The sequence below is a fragment of the Xiphophorus hellerii genome, chromosome 5 (genome assembly GCF_003331165.1).
Source record: "Xiphophorus hellerii strain 12219 chromosome 5, Xiphophorus_hellerii-4.1, whole genome shotgun sequence".
NCBI classification, from domain to species: Eukaryota; Metazoa; Chordata; class Actinopteri; order Cyprinodontiformes; family Poeciliidae; genus Xiphophorus; species Xiphophorus hellerii.
The window spans coordinates 9,043,627-9,059,725 of NC_045676.1; the positions used below are offsets into that span (position 1 = coordinate 9,043,627).

At 37.7% G+C, this 16,099-nt stretch overlaps 1 protein-coding gene across 1 annotated transcript in view; it reads right to left on the bottom strand.

Moving 5' to 3' along the window:
• Positions 1-13,281, bottom strand: part of LOC116719978 (myosin-9-like) — a 41,623-nt gene extending 28,342 nt beyond the window's left edge. Inside the window, exons 1-10 of the mRNA XM_032562893.1 lie at positions 13,127-13,281; positions 8,784-8,974; positions 7,353-7,493; positions 7,119-7,275; positions 5,872-5,899; positions 4,084-4,177; positions 3,625-3,645; positions 1,945-2,037; positions 480-543; positions 246-344 (exon numbers count right to left, since the gene is read on the bottom strand). Of these exons, the coding sequence (XP_032418784.1) occupies positions 246-344; positions 480-543; positions 1,945-2,037; positions 3,625-3,645; positions 4,084-4,177; positions 5,872-5,899; positions 7,119-7,275; positions 7,353-7,493; positions 8,784-8,969 (883 nt within the window). The 5' untranslated portion in view covers positions 8,970-8,974; positions 13,127-13,281. The remainder of the gene's footprint in view (positions 1-245; positions 345-479; positions 544-1,944; positions 2,038-3,624; positions 3,646-4,083; positions 4,178-5,871; positions 5,900-7,118; positions 7,276-7,352; positions 7,494-8,783; positions 8,975-13,126) is intronic.
• Between the last annotated feature and the right edge of the window lie 2,818 nt (positions 13,282-16,099).

Genomic DNA, 16,099 nt, shown 5'->3' on the forward strand with positions numbered 1-16,099 from the left:
GATCAGACTTTAATCTAATTGTGTACAAAAAATCCCCCAAAAAACATAATTTTTTTGCACAGCCCATAGACCCCAACCTGTTCAACGAAGCACCTTAAATTAAAATGCAACCAGAATCTTAATTCTTTTGCCTGTAAACTATTTCCTCAGAGTCTTGATCTCATGATTAGCACATTTATGTAACAGTTATTTTGAAACTTCCTCTTCATTTTATTGCACTCCTGCTCTGACGACCAAGTCCTCACATCGCATTTTGTCTCCGGCTCCCGTCAGCATGTAGTAGAAGATGTGGAAGGCCCTCTCCTCTTTAGCTTGTCTGATGGCTCGAGACTTCTCCAGCAAATCTAAAGTTTTAGTTAAGGCACAAACCAGTATGCACCAGTAACTCTTCGGGAAACCGTTGCTGTACATTAAGCAAGACATAAGAGAAATGGTGAACTTGCTCCAGCCTTCCATCCAAATCTCACTGAGAAGGATACAAGTTTCTATGTTGGCTCCAACGATGTAGCCGTTGACGTCAAAGTTGATTCTGATGAATTTTCCCTTTTCACAAAAAAAAGACAAGAAATGCAAACATTGTGATTTTTATTCAGTGCTCAAACAAACAAAAGTAAATACAATGGTATAGAAATACAAGTTTAAAAAAATAATTTTCATCTCACTAGTGGGGAATAAGTCTGAAAACCCAGGTTCCTCACAATAAATACAGACATAACTAAAATAAAATGTGTCTCATTAACCAACACTTGCAATTTTGTTGATTTGACCAGGATTGTTTGTGTGAAAAGGTTCAAACAAGCGCAAACGTGGATTTGACGTAGTGACAGCCATGTGCATCTTTATGCATGCTCACATCTGTGTTTGTGGGACACGAGTAAATAATTTAACAATTGTTTTATACTCATCAGCTAGAGATTTAATAAACCAACCATTAAAACCTTTAAATTATTGCAACATGTTTCAGCATTTGGGTTTTGTTGATACTTTGCTGAGCCTGCTGCTGGCAAGGCTGAGACTGAAACCACATCTCTAATGTATTCAGTCACTTTAACTTTGCTCTTTCATCAACATATATTTATGTACAGATGTTAAGTTTACAAGCAAAGATTAAGGAGCAGCCACAATTAAATGTAGTCTCACTGAAAAATGTCTAAAACTGTATAAATATAAAAATGGTTTTAGGAGATTTTTCTGTGAAATTCAACTAAATCGTTTGAAGAAAATGACCTCATTTGGTTTTTTGCAACATGTATTAAAATACTCAAACAAAATGCAGCTGAAAACTGAAATTCCTCAGTACAATGCTACTTCACACGCTGTTGGCTGGTGTTTTCAAAGTACCCAATTCAGGAGCACCATTTATTTTCCTTGGTGCCGATTGGCTGAAATAAGACTAGATATTAGTTTCTGTGGAAATATAGAATAGTATAGAATAGAATTACTTTATTCATCACAGCAGGGAAATTATTTCGCAGTTACAGCAGCATAGAGACAAGACACACAACAACCACCACTGAGTAGCAATTGTAGACAAAATAAAAATAAAATATAACATGCTGTCAATATAAAATACAAAGATGGTTCATAAGGTATATTTGCTGTTTCAAAGAATTGAAGCAGACATTTATTAATGTTTTTATAATGTTTTGAGTATTTACACAACTAAACCCTGTGAATAATGTGTGTCCAATGTTTGAGATTTTTTTAAGACTTTTAAAATGTGGAGATAAATCAACAAACAAGAATTAGTTCATACAGTGATTGTGACTTTAGTTGAGTTTTTTAGTGGTAAGCTGTGATCAATTAATTCACAGTTAATCAGTATGAACTAGTTCATCTTTAGTGTGAACTGGTTCAGCTGTATCACATTTTTTTTTATAACTTGGAGGTAAAAGTAGTTAAAATGGCAGCAAACTGATTTAGCAGCCTTCAGGTCATGCTTACGAATCTAGAGGAGTTGTCGTTCTTGACAGTCTTTGCGTTGCCGAAGGCCTCCAGGATGGGGTTGGCCTGCAGCAGCTGCTTCTCCAGTTCCCCCTAACGGAGAAGAGACAGAATTGGACTCGTTTTGTCTCAACTTGAGCAGGAGAAGCTCAAACTCTGCAAAGCTGCACATCCTTTATTGTCAAAAATACATCAAGAGGACTTTTCCTGTAACTGATTTCTTGTTCACTTTCAAAAGAAAGACCTCAGGCGATGTTATTGCCCAACAAAGCACACGCAGGCACACGCAAAAATACAGATCCTGCACATTCCTGCATGCAGTACATTCCCGCAGAACAGCAAGCCCGCTCAAGCTTCAAGTCCCTGTGAAGCCGACCCTTTCCATGCAGGCACACACAGCACAGGCGACGCCACAACCAGGTTAGCACAGATGACTTCGCATAATGCAAAACAACAGTACAAAATGACAAAAACAGACTGAATGAGAATAGCTGCTGGGTGGAGTGAGAAACCTGAGCTGCTCTACGGTTCAGCTTGGTTTCTGTTTGGTGGGTAAGCCAGCTAAATGTAGAGGGAGAAACTGGAGCAACCCAGCCACACAGGCAGCAATGCTAAATAAATGGACTTTAAATAAAAAGCAAATTCATTTATGCTTTAGGAAAAAAAAACTAAAACTTTGAGGGCTTAAAAAACACAGCTGCTTAATGCAAAAACAAAATCTTACTAAGTATTTTTAATCTAGTTTCTAGCTCTGCATCTTTGTACACTTGAAATAAACTTTCCCAGTGCAAAGAAATATTAGCTCGTCTTGAGCCAATAATTCCTTAATATTGATAAAAAAAAGTTCAGATTAGTTCACTTATGAAATGGTAAAAATATCTCGTTATAAGTAAAATAATCTGCCAGTAAAACTAGTAGGCCTGTCACAATAAATCAATTAATTCAAGCTAAACTTCCATTTGCATGATTTATCGTTTCACTTTTCTCTTTATACCAAAAAATGGACAATGTGTGGTTTCAACTAGCCTTTAAAGGAAAACTTTGTTTATAGTGACTTCATAATTTATTTTAACATTTCAGTTTTGTTTATTGATATGAGATTTAAAATGTCTTCTAGTTTAAAATGCTTATTAGAAGTTTATTGATCTTTGAGGATGTGTTCTTCTTGCATCATTATATTACTCGAAAATGGTCTCAAAAACAAGATCATTGTTTATCGTAATAACGTCTGAAACAATTTATCATCCAGTAAAGTTCATCATGAAAGGCCTAAAGTCTCGTATGTTTTTATTAATATTAAGGGATTTTTGACTTAAAACAAGCTCCTATATCTTGCTGAAAAGTTACTTGTAAGCCAGTTTGTGTTATTTCAACTGTAATAAAATATTTACACTAAAAGCTAGACCAAAAATACTTGGTAATTTTGTGGTTTTGCAGTGTGCACCACTGACAGGTCGTGGTTTTACAAGGAACTGCATGTCACATACTTCCCTTTCTGTACAAACATAGCAAACATGAGTTTTTCACCAGCAGAAAGTTAGATTTTTCACCGATTAGACTAAAAACCCAATAAAAATAAAATGTCTGAATGACAATCTGATCTGCTTTCATGACAAAGTCAAGGGCAGATGATTTTTTTTGTTAGTATGGACACAAATAGAGCCAGAGAGATCAACTCACATGGGACAACACAGCACCGGCCTGGAGGGAAGAAAGAAAATTCAACACTTTAGAAACACATTGTAGGTCAGATATTACATCACAGGAAACCTGGCGGCAGCAAATGGCTGATGGCAAAATGATTTATGAAACGTTTCATGTCAAGTCTTGTCAAACATCCTAATGTAGAGTAAATAGCTCATGGATGCGTGTATCAAGATGAGCGCTCTGCTTCGGTTCAGTCACAGGCGTGTCGGGGCCTGAGACAGGAATGCACCACCGTCGCCCGACAGCTCGTTAAGATGCATACCTTCACGGAACTGGACTAAAATGGAAATCTATCAAACACAAGATTGTGGAAAGATCAGGAAGCTGATGAGCTGGAGAACTGGGGCTTTTCCACTCTCACTTATCTCCCACTGTTAGAACAAAATAGTAAAAAAAACAAAAAAAACAGAGATGTCTGGGTTTCAAACCAACCTGGTCCTTCTTGAACTTTGAGGATGAAGCAACATGCGCAAGATACTGAATGACCTTCTTTGTATTCTCCGTTTTCCCAGCTCCCGACTCGCCACTGCAGAAAACAAAAGGAATTATTTATAAGTAGTCACACCCCAAATGCATTAAAATAGCCATCCAGAAGGTTAAGTGAAAAGATACCAGAGTTTATGGAAATCTAGAAACAAGAACTTGTAATATTAATCATCACCAAACACGAGATGCTTTTATTGATATTGTTAAACTTGATTCACAAACTGCTTTGAAAGTTCAGTTTTTACTTGGAACTGGACATTAAATCAATATGTTACGATCAATATCAAAAGATAACATGTCTGACAGAATATTCAATAATTTCACTGAACCGCACAGCATTCTGGGAGATGTAGGCACAGGAAAGGCTTTAGCTGCTCAACCTCTCAAGGCCAACTGGGCAAAGTTGGTGGAATCAATTAACTCACTCTCTGGTTACCTAGCAACTCACTCACTCTCTGGTTACCTAGCAACCTGTTGAGTAACTTGCCCCGCAGTAGTTTCATGTTTCGCGACTGTGCCTCATAACTGCCTAAAAATAAAAAACAGCGTGAAGCGAAAGTCGTTTTTTAAAAAAAAGAACAAGTCATACATCCAGTTTGGCAGCATTTCAGATATTTAAAACATAAAATGAGCCAATAATTATTGATAGGCTGATATGAAACGCTTACATCGTGATACGTTTTTACAGCCATATCAACATATTGTCCAGCCATATTTTGAAATTTGCAACAAATGTTGAAGACATTTTATTGTTGCCAGAAATGTTGTTTGGATTGGATTTATACTTCTCTCCTCACAGTGGCAAAGTTGTTTATGTTGTTCAATTTTCATAAGTTTCACAGCATCAATCTGCCGCATTATATATGTCACAAATGTTAGTGATTGAGTAAAATCAGACCCAATTATTTAAAACTTCAGAGTCCAAGACCCCAGCAAGCAATAGTTTCTCAATAACCGAAGGTCCAGATCCGTTTTACAAAGTAAAGTGTAGAACAAAGGGCTGGTTTTTATTAGGCAAATCGTTTTAAAAACAAAGATTTTTCAACAAACGCATAATAGAAATGTATCGTCTCATTGCAAGGGGAAATGTCAGCTTTTTTCAGCAACAGGAAGGGAAAGGGCAGAACTGGAATGCTCTTAAAAATTACCGTATTATGAAGGAGTTGAATGGTAAGAATGTTGCAAAAAAAACCTTTTTCTTTTACAGGTTTTGGTCCTTTAGGGTTACTGAACTAATACCAACCACTGCCTCAACCACAAACAAAAGCTAAATTCATGTCTGTACACTGCAAAAACAAAATCTTTCCAAGTATCTTTTGTCCATTTCTAGTGCAAATATCTTAGTACACTTGAAATAAGACAAAACTACCTTATATGCAACGTTTCAGCAAGATAACGAAGTTTGCTTTAAGTCAATAACTCCTTAATAATGATGAAAAAAGTACAAGTTCCATTGGCAGATTATTTCACTTATAACAAGACATTTTTCCAATATCATAAGTGAAATAATCTGCCAACAGAACTGGAATTATTTCATCAGTATTTCTTGCTAAAAGTTACTTGTAATTTAGTTTTGCCTTATGTCAAGTACTGAGATATTTGCACTAGAAATTAACAAAATTAAAAATTTGTAAAATTTAGCATTTTTGCAGAAAAGGTTCTTTTTTTAATACTAGTCTTATGTTATAAGTTTTACAAAAATAAAGTAAAATCAGAAGATTCAAAGACACCTACGTGCAAAGGATGGACTGATCCTCTCGATCTGTTAGGAAAAAGAATAATGGGTTAAAAAAAATACACAAAACTTGATGCAAAGCCAAGTTAACAAGCAGCAACAAAGTGCAGGATTGTACAAGTCTGCAGCTTCTGCCAAGTGCCAACAAACAGACATTGTAGTTTAATAATTACTGCTCATTTAAGCAGGAAAACTTCCAGCTGTGCAGGCGTTCCTTGGCAGTGGCGGCGCTAGCTTTAGCTCCCCAGTCACAAAAAGCTGCGTTTGCATTACAAATGTGTGCAAATCTTTGTCAATTCTGCTAATGTCAAAAAAACGACTTCGCAATTGCGGTGTTTTCATTCAATAAGAAATGTACTTAAAAATCACACATTAATAATCTTGTTCAATAAAAATCTTGGCAGAGACGGATGTAAACAGTTACATTAGATGTATTAGTTTTTCAGCCACGGCGCTAGCGTTCATCCGTCAGCCGTCAGAGGAAATGTCGGTGTCTTATTCAGGCATTGGAGCGACAAGCCGCTTATAGGACTGGCTACATATGCGGCGTTTTAGAGAAATTGTAGTCTGCATTTTTAGAAAAGAGTTATGGATTCAACAAGTTCAAATGACCCAAATCTTTTATTTTTGATCAACTGCACTCTGATGGAGCAGCGCCAGGTTGTCTTGGGAAAAGAAAAAAAAAAAAAAACTGCAGAAAAGATCACTTCCTGTCGTCGTCTTCGTGGTTTTTGGCTGTAGTAACACCAGATGTTGATCACATGACTCAGGTTGATCCGAAAAGTGCTTCCATGGTAGCTTTGCGAAATACATCCATTTTGATACGGCTGAAAAACGACCTCATCCCAGCCGATTATTTTATTTTATTTTTTTAATTACCATGTTTCCATTATGCAAATTTATTTTCATAATTTCAATTTGCACAATTTTATAGTCATTGGAAACGCAGCTACAGAAATACAAATGCTTCTGGAGAAACATTACAGTGAACTTACTCTAACATTTTATCAATAAACTTTACATTCTAACAAACATTCATCACTGAAACTGGAAGACATGTTAAATATCCAAAGACTTTCGTCATCCATTTTTTGGTAGAAAGAGATTAAAGAGATAAACGATAAATTGAGCTTGTTTTAATTCATCATGTGATTAATCGATTTATTGTGTTTTCTGAGTGAACCTCTGTGTGTGTTGAACATCAGGAACCAATAATCGTTCACATCCTGCTCAGTAAGACGCTCACCCTGCATCATGCTCCTGTAGGCCGTGTCGGTGATGGCGTAGATGTGTGGCGGCATCTCGTGCCTCTTCTTGCCCTTGTACATGTTGACGATCTCCTCGCTGTAGATGGGCAGGTTCTTGTATGGGTTGATCACCACGCAGAAGAGACCCGAGTACGTCTGTGGGAGACAGGAAGTGATGTTTAGAGTGAAACCGGAGGCTGCGGAACAATCCCTGCAGACCGTTCCCCACTCACGTAGATGAGTCCTGAGTAGTATCTCTCCTTGAGGTTGTGCAGGACGGAGGCCTCGTTCAGGCAGGTGAGCTCCGCCATGTCCTCCACCTTGCTGAATTTGGGCGGGTTCATTTTCTGGATGTCGTCCTTGTTCACCTTCACCTGAGATTCACAGAGATGAACGTTACCGACTGCTGTGACATTAGGAATGGGAATCAGTCGATTACTTGGATTCAACAAGCTGCTTGCTCAACGATTCCACTTATTAGTTAAAGTAACATGTGACGCATTTCCATGACTACGTATTTTTCTTTAGAATATGTACAAGACGGCGTAGAAATAGGGCTCCAAAATTTGTTTATATTTCATAAAAAAGACGATACTTCTATGGCCAATTTTAACCACAACAAAAGTGATTAAAAGTTAATTTTGGAATAAGCCTCCAAAATCATCAAACAGATCATCAACCGATTTCTACGAAACCTCTGGAGATGATAATGCAAAAAAGGATTCTCAATAAAAATTAAGAAAATTATGGACAACCCGGACCGTTCTCTTCATCTTTAGTCAGAGGCTTCTTCAGATTCACTCTGAAGAATTTGAATTCATACGAGTTGCAACAACATTTAATTTCCTTCCGGGATGAATGAGGCATTTTTTAATTTGAACTTTTTTTGACATTTTTTTGAGTTTCTAGCTTGGATTCTCCTCAGGTAACATTAACCTCCTCTGCATCCTGGTTATTTTATTACTGTTAGCGTCACACTGAATAATCTCCACCTCACATTACAGTTATTCATTAAATTAAAATATATTTTTCAACAAAACTCCTTTATTATATCAACAGCACCTGCAGAAAAACTGTTGCTGTGCAGAAAGCTGCACTTCATGTTAAAATTTGACAGAGAGATTCTTATCGTTTAAAGCTGCAGAATGCAACTTTTATAAAGAATATGCTTCTTACATATTTGTTAAAACTGACAGTAAAATATGACATAATCTATGAAAAATATTGATCCCCTTCACTTTGTCCCCAAGCTGCTATCGCTGTCTGAAGAAACGCAACGCCTCTGACCAATAACAACCAATCAGAGCGAGGAGGCGGGTCTTAGCGCTGTCAGTCCACTCATGTATTGGCTGCTAAATGTGCTAACAGGGAGAAACAACTTACAGGTAAACCATTTATGTGAGGTCATGGGTGGCGACGCTAACTAGACTGAACGCACAGATTGCGATTGACAGCGCTAAGACCCGCCCCCTGGCTCTGATTGGTTGTTTCTAGTTCGCTCAATTTCATCTGTCTCATAACAAACGGTCACAACATGGTGACAGTTTCAACAAATATCTACAGAAGTTACACACTGCAGGTTTGGAAAGGTTTTCATCCTGTTTAAATCGATTAAGGTGAATATTTTTAATTGGAGTTTATTTCCCAACTCGTTGGACCTTCACCTTCTTGCCAGAGTCGGACAGCTCCACCACACACTCGTCGCCCTTCTCCTCCTTCAGCGACCCGGCCTCATATCCCTGCTTCTCGCTGGGAATCCACACCAGCTTCTTGGAGGCCCAGTCGGCCTGGGCCAGCGGGTCGTTGATGCCGCTCCGGTCCCCGTACAGGAACTTGTCTGCGTCCGTCATGGTGGCTGCAAAACAGGAGATTAAATAAACAGTTTACAGATTAATTCAAGAAAATGGGTTAAGAAATCATTCAGCAAATTTTATATTCAGGTTTAATATTTAGAATTTTGATTTTACTTTAGGTTTCATACTCCAGTAATTCAATATAGCATATTTAATATTCAATATGTACATTGAATTTTTAGATTTAACATCTAGATTATTCAAATTCAACATCTAGATGCATTATTCATTTAACATTTAGGTTTAATAATCAAATTCAGATTTAACAATTAGATTGAATATTCACATTTAGGTTTATTCAAATTTAATATTAAGATTTAATTTTCAAATTTATATCAATATTTAGGTTCAATTTTTAGATTTATTCAAATTTAATTTTTAGATTATTCAATTTTATATTTGCTAAAATTGTGTGCAACCAGTTTTTTTAAACACATTTACATATTAAATGTTATGAAAGTTTGCTAAATGTGAGAAAAGTAATCTAAATATCAAGAAAAAAAAAAATCCACTGAATATTTCACACTAAAATATTACATTTCTCGCCCTCAAAACAGAATTTCCCAGTTTTGTGTGCGACTGAAACGCAGCATAATTAAACGAGTGCAACTCGTTTATTAGCAATGCGGCAGAAGGAATGTCGCATGCTGCAACATGAAGATACATTTTTTAAAAAACCTTTCAGTCTAAAAAGAAAAACGGTTGACGGGCCTTTGAGTTGCAGCTATTAGAAACCGTTATGGCTGCTCTGCATCATCCCAAGTCTGAACTTTGAATAACAGGCTTTTGTTTTTTTTCGAACAGCGCCGGTCCAGACACGTCGCTGCTGCAGCAGCTGCTTGACGTTCATTTTGTCTCCTCTGTCATTTATGCCTCTTTATCCTGAATCCACAAAAAAATATATTTTTTTAAACGATGCCAACTCCCTACTAAGGGACAGCCGTCTGAAAATGCCTCATCAGTGAGAGTACAGGTCAGCTGCCTGATCTTGTCATTTTCTTTGTTACTTATATGAATTAGTCATTTAAAGATATGAATGTTTCCAGAGGTCATCGGGGGTCAACCAGCCTTGACCCTTGATGTGGGTCAAGCCACAATCTTTGGAAATCCATGTTTACAAAAAAAAGAAAAAACAAATATGGTTTCAATCAACTGTGCTACATTTGTGCACCAAAAAATAGTTTTTTGTTGTTACAATTTTTAAGCTTAAAAAAAAAAAAAAGTTTCCAGAGGTCACCAGAGGTCGACCTGGTGAGAGTTTCCAGAGGTCACCAGAGGTCGACCTCAGTTGAAGTCTGTTATGCCGACTTCTATCAATTTTTAAACATTTTTTGACTTCTTGTAACAAATTAAGATATATTTTCTTTTTAAATCATCCGGTGTCTCTCTGGCGGGTCTGTGTGAATCCCAGACAATACTTCCAGAGGTCAAAGGTCAGCCAGGCAATCCACACAAACCAAAAAAATTCAATATGGTTTCAATCGACTGTGCTACATTTGTACAACATTTTTTGTTTGTGTGTCTATCATTTTAGAGATAATGTTTCCACAGGTCAAAGGTCAACCAACCAATCCACATTTACAAAAGCAAACTAAATATGGCGTCAATCAAAAAAATGTTTTGCTTGTGTTGTTACTTGGCCTGTCGCAATAAACAAATCAATTAATTGTATGATAAATTAAAACAAGATCAATAATTTCCATTTGAATCATTTCTGGGTTTTTTCTCAAAGACTGGATGAAAGGTTTTCTGTCTCCATTTCTGTTTTATTTAATATTTAAAATGTTTTCTAGTTAAATGTATATAAGAATTTAAAGTTTATTGATCTTTGAGAATGTGTTCTTTATTGTTACTTGAAAATGGTCTCAAAATATCATCATTTATCACAATAACCTCTGGGATAATTTATCGTCCAGAAACAAAATTATAGTGACAAACCTGTTACAATTTCAGATTATCTTTTAAAAATGTTTCCTGAGGTCACCAGAGGTCAACCTGCCCCTCGCCTCTCCACATGCACAAAACAAGAAAGTTTATTTAAATTATTGTGATAAGTTTATGGAGTTAAATGTTATTAGCACAGTGGTTGATTGAAACCAAATTTGATTGATTTTGTAAAATACGGCGGCCGCTGGTTGACGCCTGATGACCTCTAAAGGCATCTGGAAACATTTATAAACGTCTGACACCAACTTTGTTTAATTCGAAGAGGACTCGGGTGTTTGCGAAATCTGTTAGATTCCTGAAGGAAGTGATGCTTTGAGGGGAGGAATGTTAGTACAAGTCTGGACAGAGAGAAATATCACATCCTGACCCTGAAGAGAAGGAAAAGATAAGAACGTCCAGAGCCGAGATGTTGACAGAAAAAGACGTGAGCTTCGTTAAAACGCATTTAGATGAGCTGCTAGTTCTAGAGTCGACGATCAGAGCGATGAAAGACGGATTGTGTGTGTGTGTGTGTGGGGATCAGAGCGATCTCCTGAGTGTGTGCTTGTTTATCGAGTGAGGGATGAAGGGATAAGCACTCAAGGTGTCACCTGGGTCTCTCCTAAGTGCATTATGAGCTCAGACTGCTGAAGAGGAGCAGCGCTGCCACAGGACAGACGAAATGCTACGCTAGCTGCTGCGGCGGCTGCTGCTTCTGCATATTCTCTGAGCTGCAGTCATGCGTTTGCGGCTTCACTTTCAGAGCCACCCATGGGGCAACTTCTGGAGGAAGTTGCACAAACCGCCGCTGTGCTTCAGCTCAAGCTTCTGCAGTAATTTATCTGCATGCAGTCCAGCTGCACAGCTTAATCTTTTGTGTTCAGCATCATCACCTGGCTGCCTGTCAATCCGAGCTTTATCCAGGCTAAGGCCCCGAGCACGAGCCCTGCCACCTGCAGCAACTAATTATTGGTTTACTCATCGATTAATCGATTGTTCTGACAGTTAAACATTCAGTCAGCCGATTAATCTATATTATTTAGACAACACACATTCTGCTGAATTTTCATTAAATACTTTCTTATATATATTAGAAATACACAAAAAGATGCAAAAAAATTCAGTTTTAGGTAAGAAAACATTTCATTGCCTAAAATGCAACAACATAGCATTCCTTTCAGTGCAGCAAAGGATGCATCTACAGCAAAAAAAATACTTTTAACATCAATTTGTGAAAAGTTCAGGCAATTCTGCTCGACTTAGTGCAGCGTTTGGCCGGTTTATTGATCATTTTTAAATAATTACATTAATAATCCATTGAAAAATGCTTAAGAGTTATGAACCAGGTGGAGTTAAAACTGCCACTCGAGTTTTGGGTAAAACAAACTGGTTTTATTTTTATCTAAAATGCAAAATGTTTATATTTTTTCTACAGTTTTGACTCCGATTGTGTCGTTCTTTCAGCAAACAGCCATTTTAAGTCCTGCAAAGTTCATTGATTCATCACAATTAATCTGATTAACACGATCAGAGTACTGTAGATTTTCTTTTAGATGTTCTGGTTACGTAGCGCAGGACAGGTAGATTCAGGAAGTAGGGCATATTTTTAATAAAAACCAAACAGCTGGTTGTCTGAGCCAAAGCAAAAAGAGGAAGGCTGCCATCAGGTTGATCACATCTCTGTTTAAAAGCCTCGCCCAGCTGAGGAAACCTCACATATGCAACTCCTGACAGGCCGACACGTCGCCTCTTTTGTGTGTGTGCAAACCAAATCTGTAGCCTGGAGCTGTTGAACAGCTGGGTGTGTGTTGCTGCTGCTGCTGCTGCTGCTGCTGCTGCTGCAACACAAACTACACCTGCAGTAATTACAGGCACTCTGAACACTTTACATTTGGGTTTGTACTTTCCTGCTGCTTCTGGTGTCATTTTACATATTTTCTGCTACAAGCAACATTTTAACTTCATACACGAGAATCTTTCGTGGTTAATAAATTATTAATAAGTAAGCTTGTACAGATTATGAGTAACTTAGTAAAAAGGTGTTCAGGAACACCTGATCCAGGTGCGAAACTGACCTCTCATCAGCAAAACTAAACCGATTTAAAGCTTTAATTCTATTTTTAAATTAATTAATAGCTTAAAATGAGCCCTGCACACTTCATACAGTTAAGATGAGCTACTTTTTCGTGCATTTTGGAACCAAAATATAAGTAAATAAAAGAGCCGACCTTGTTTTCAGCAGCAGGTAAGCTGTGTGTCCGTGTCGGTCCCGCTCCACCCTGCGGCGTGTCGCTGATTCTCCTCCCCGGGATGAGGTGCAGTTTGTCGGCTCGCCGCTCAGAGTGCTGGTTCGGACAGGATGGAGCCGCACAGGATCTCAGCTGCGCTGTTTTATTTTTCTCAGGTGACCAAAAGTCCCCGCCCACTTCCCCAGCCTCAGCGCGCTGCTGCGCATGGTGCGTTCAGGAGCGCCTGGTTAAAACAAAAAAACAAACAAACAGGGACTTCTCAAAATCGCTGCTGCAAAAGGTTTAAATCCAAACGCACAATCTGTATGCAATTTCAGAAGAAAAATGGATCAGATTATGTCAAAAATCTCTTTTCACGCGTTTTGTTTTGGTGCGTTATAGATCAAATTAATTTACATTTTGGGTCATATCCAGATCCAGGGCCTGTTGTGCCAGAATATATTCATAAAACTCATCAATAAACAGTTAAAATATTAATAAATACCTTTATCTCCATTCAATATGTCTTAAAATTAAATATTACACTTATGTAATTTGCAGTATACAGATAAAAACTGCTTTTATTTGACTGATAAAGTTACATTTAAGCAGTGACAGACAGACAGACAGACAGACAGACAGATAGATAGATGAGATTCGTTTGTTGAATAAACTCAATTTTCTCTTACAATCAACTGAATTTTTGATAAGTTTGAAACACAGATCTTGAACACATCATTTGCCAAAACATGGTGGTGGCAGCGTCATGCTGTGGTGAGGCAGCTCTAAATCTACAGCCAGAGCTACGTCAGATCAACGTGTATTTAAGCATCAAAATGGCCCAGTCAATGTCCAGAACAAAATATGATTGAAAATCTTAAATACATTTAAAAAAAATTTGCTGAGATATTTTACAAAAATCAAACTATAAAGCACTTTTAGGTGGAATTAAAGTCAAATTTTTCTATAAAGCGTTGATTTGGGAGAGCTGAATCCAACACCTAAAAAAATGTAAACAAAAAAGGATGATTATTTGTTATTTAGTTATTAATTAAATTATGTATTACATTTAAAAATAATAAAGTAACAAGCAGCTGTCAAACCACAAAAATGTGTCGCAAAGTTGGTGAGCAGCATTAAACCGCAGGATGTTAAAAATGTGAAATAAAGTTATTTGGAGGACTTTACTGCATATTTCAGTCTTTATTTCTGGTATAAAAATACAAAAATGACATGAAATAAATAAAACAAAGCAGACACCGGAAGCTCAAACATTCATAGCTCAAATATTCAGTGAATACCGGTGAACACATGATGCGTTTGTGTGTTTCTCGCTGCGTCGGAAAGCAGAGTTTCTCTGTTACCTGAACGAGCTGAGCAGGGGTGTGGCAGTTTGATGTGTCTGATGTGGAAACATGACATAAAACACAGAGCAGAGCGGAAACACCAACATGTCTGTCTGACAGACAAAAGTTTTCATAATTTCTTTATATTTAAAATCCTCGATCTGCAGCAGCGGGTCTCAGACGGGAGTTTCAGGGGAATCAAACCTCCCAAACAAGGTAACGCATCTACCTGCACCGTGTCTCCCATCCACCAATGAGGTTTTAGCTGAGTTTCCTACCATATATGGTCAGACAGGAGCAGAAAGAAAGAGAAGAAGACTTGAAGAAAGAGAAGTGAGCGGCTCCCGCCTCGTTTCCTCGGTGTTGGGTTGCTCTGCGTGCCTCGTCATCAGCCCCAGTCATCCTGCGGCTTCACATGGGTCACACATTAAAGATGAACTGATATTAAGAAGAGGCAGCATGCTGCAACAAGAATGAAGCAAGAAAAAAAAGAGCTAACCTTTAAAGTCTCTTCAAATGTGGTTTATTATTGTCGATAAGAGCAGTGGAAACTGACATAAGATGATGCATGAACAGAGTAATGTGAATTTAACAGCTGTTAAATTTATTGCATTAAAGTCTAAAGCTGCAGTATGCAACTTTTATTTTTATTTGTTAAAACTCTCACCATGACAGGACATTACTACACATCCTCTCTGAGCTACTATTGCCATCTGAAGAAATAAAAAAACTCCGACCAAAATCAACCAATCAGAGCCAGAAGGCGGGTCTTAGCGCTGTCAATCATCTCCTGAACGCACTGCTAAATGTGCTAGTGGCGGAGGAACAACTTAGTTACAGAAAAACCATTTATCCGGTGGCTATGCTAACTAGCCTTAGCATTCACAAAGGGGTCTGCTGATTGGCAGCTCTAAGGCCTGCCTTCTGGTTCCGATTGGTTGTTTCTAGTTAGCACTGGGAGAAGCTCAGTTTTCTCACAGATTATCCATCTAATATGATTCTGTTACAACATAGTGACAATTTCAACAGACATGTAAAAATATATTGTTTATAAAAGTTACAAGCTGCAGCTTTATGTGACACATAAACACATTAAAATCAGGTTCAAACAGAGGACACTGCAAAACCCTTTATTTTATTTTAATTTATTTTTTGCCACATTACACCCAAAACCTTTACTGTGTTACTGGGATTTAAAGTGACAAACCACTGAGTAACGCGTAAAACCACAAACCAGTCAATGGAGGGCATGCAGTGAGAGATGCTCTGCATCCTGTTTGCAAAAAAAGAGAAGACAGGACAAACGACCATGAATGCAAATGCTCACGCCTCAGGGAAATGTACAGTTACTGTCATGTTTTTGAATTGTATGAAGATTAACAGGAGAAAACCCTCACATTCATGGAGTTTGCATCTTCTTTCATGAACGAACATGCAAACTTCATGCAGAAACATATAAAACTCATAAAAGTCTGTCAATTATTCTGATACCCTGGATTTGGCATCAGCTGATTGTGTCACAAACCTTCAGTGTTTTTGGTTTGGATTTAGATCGTATTCTTATTTGCTTTCCCAGGTTTTGCCACTCAGTTTCTGTGTTGCTCACAACGTTTTACCACATTCAGTT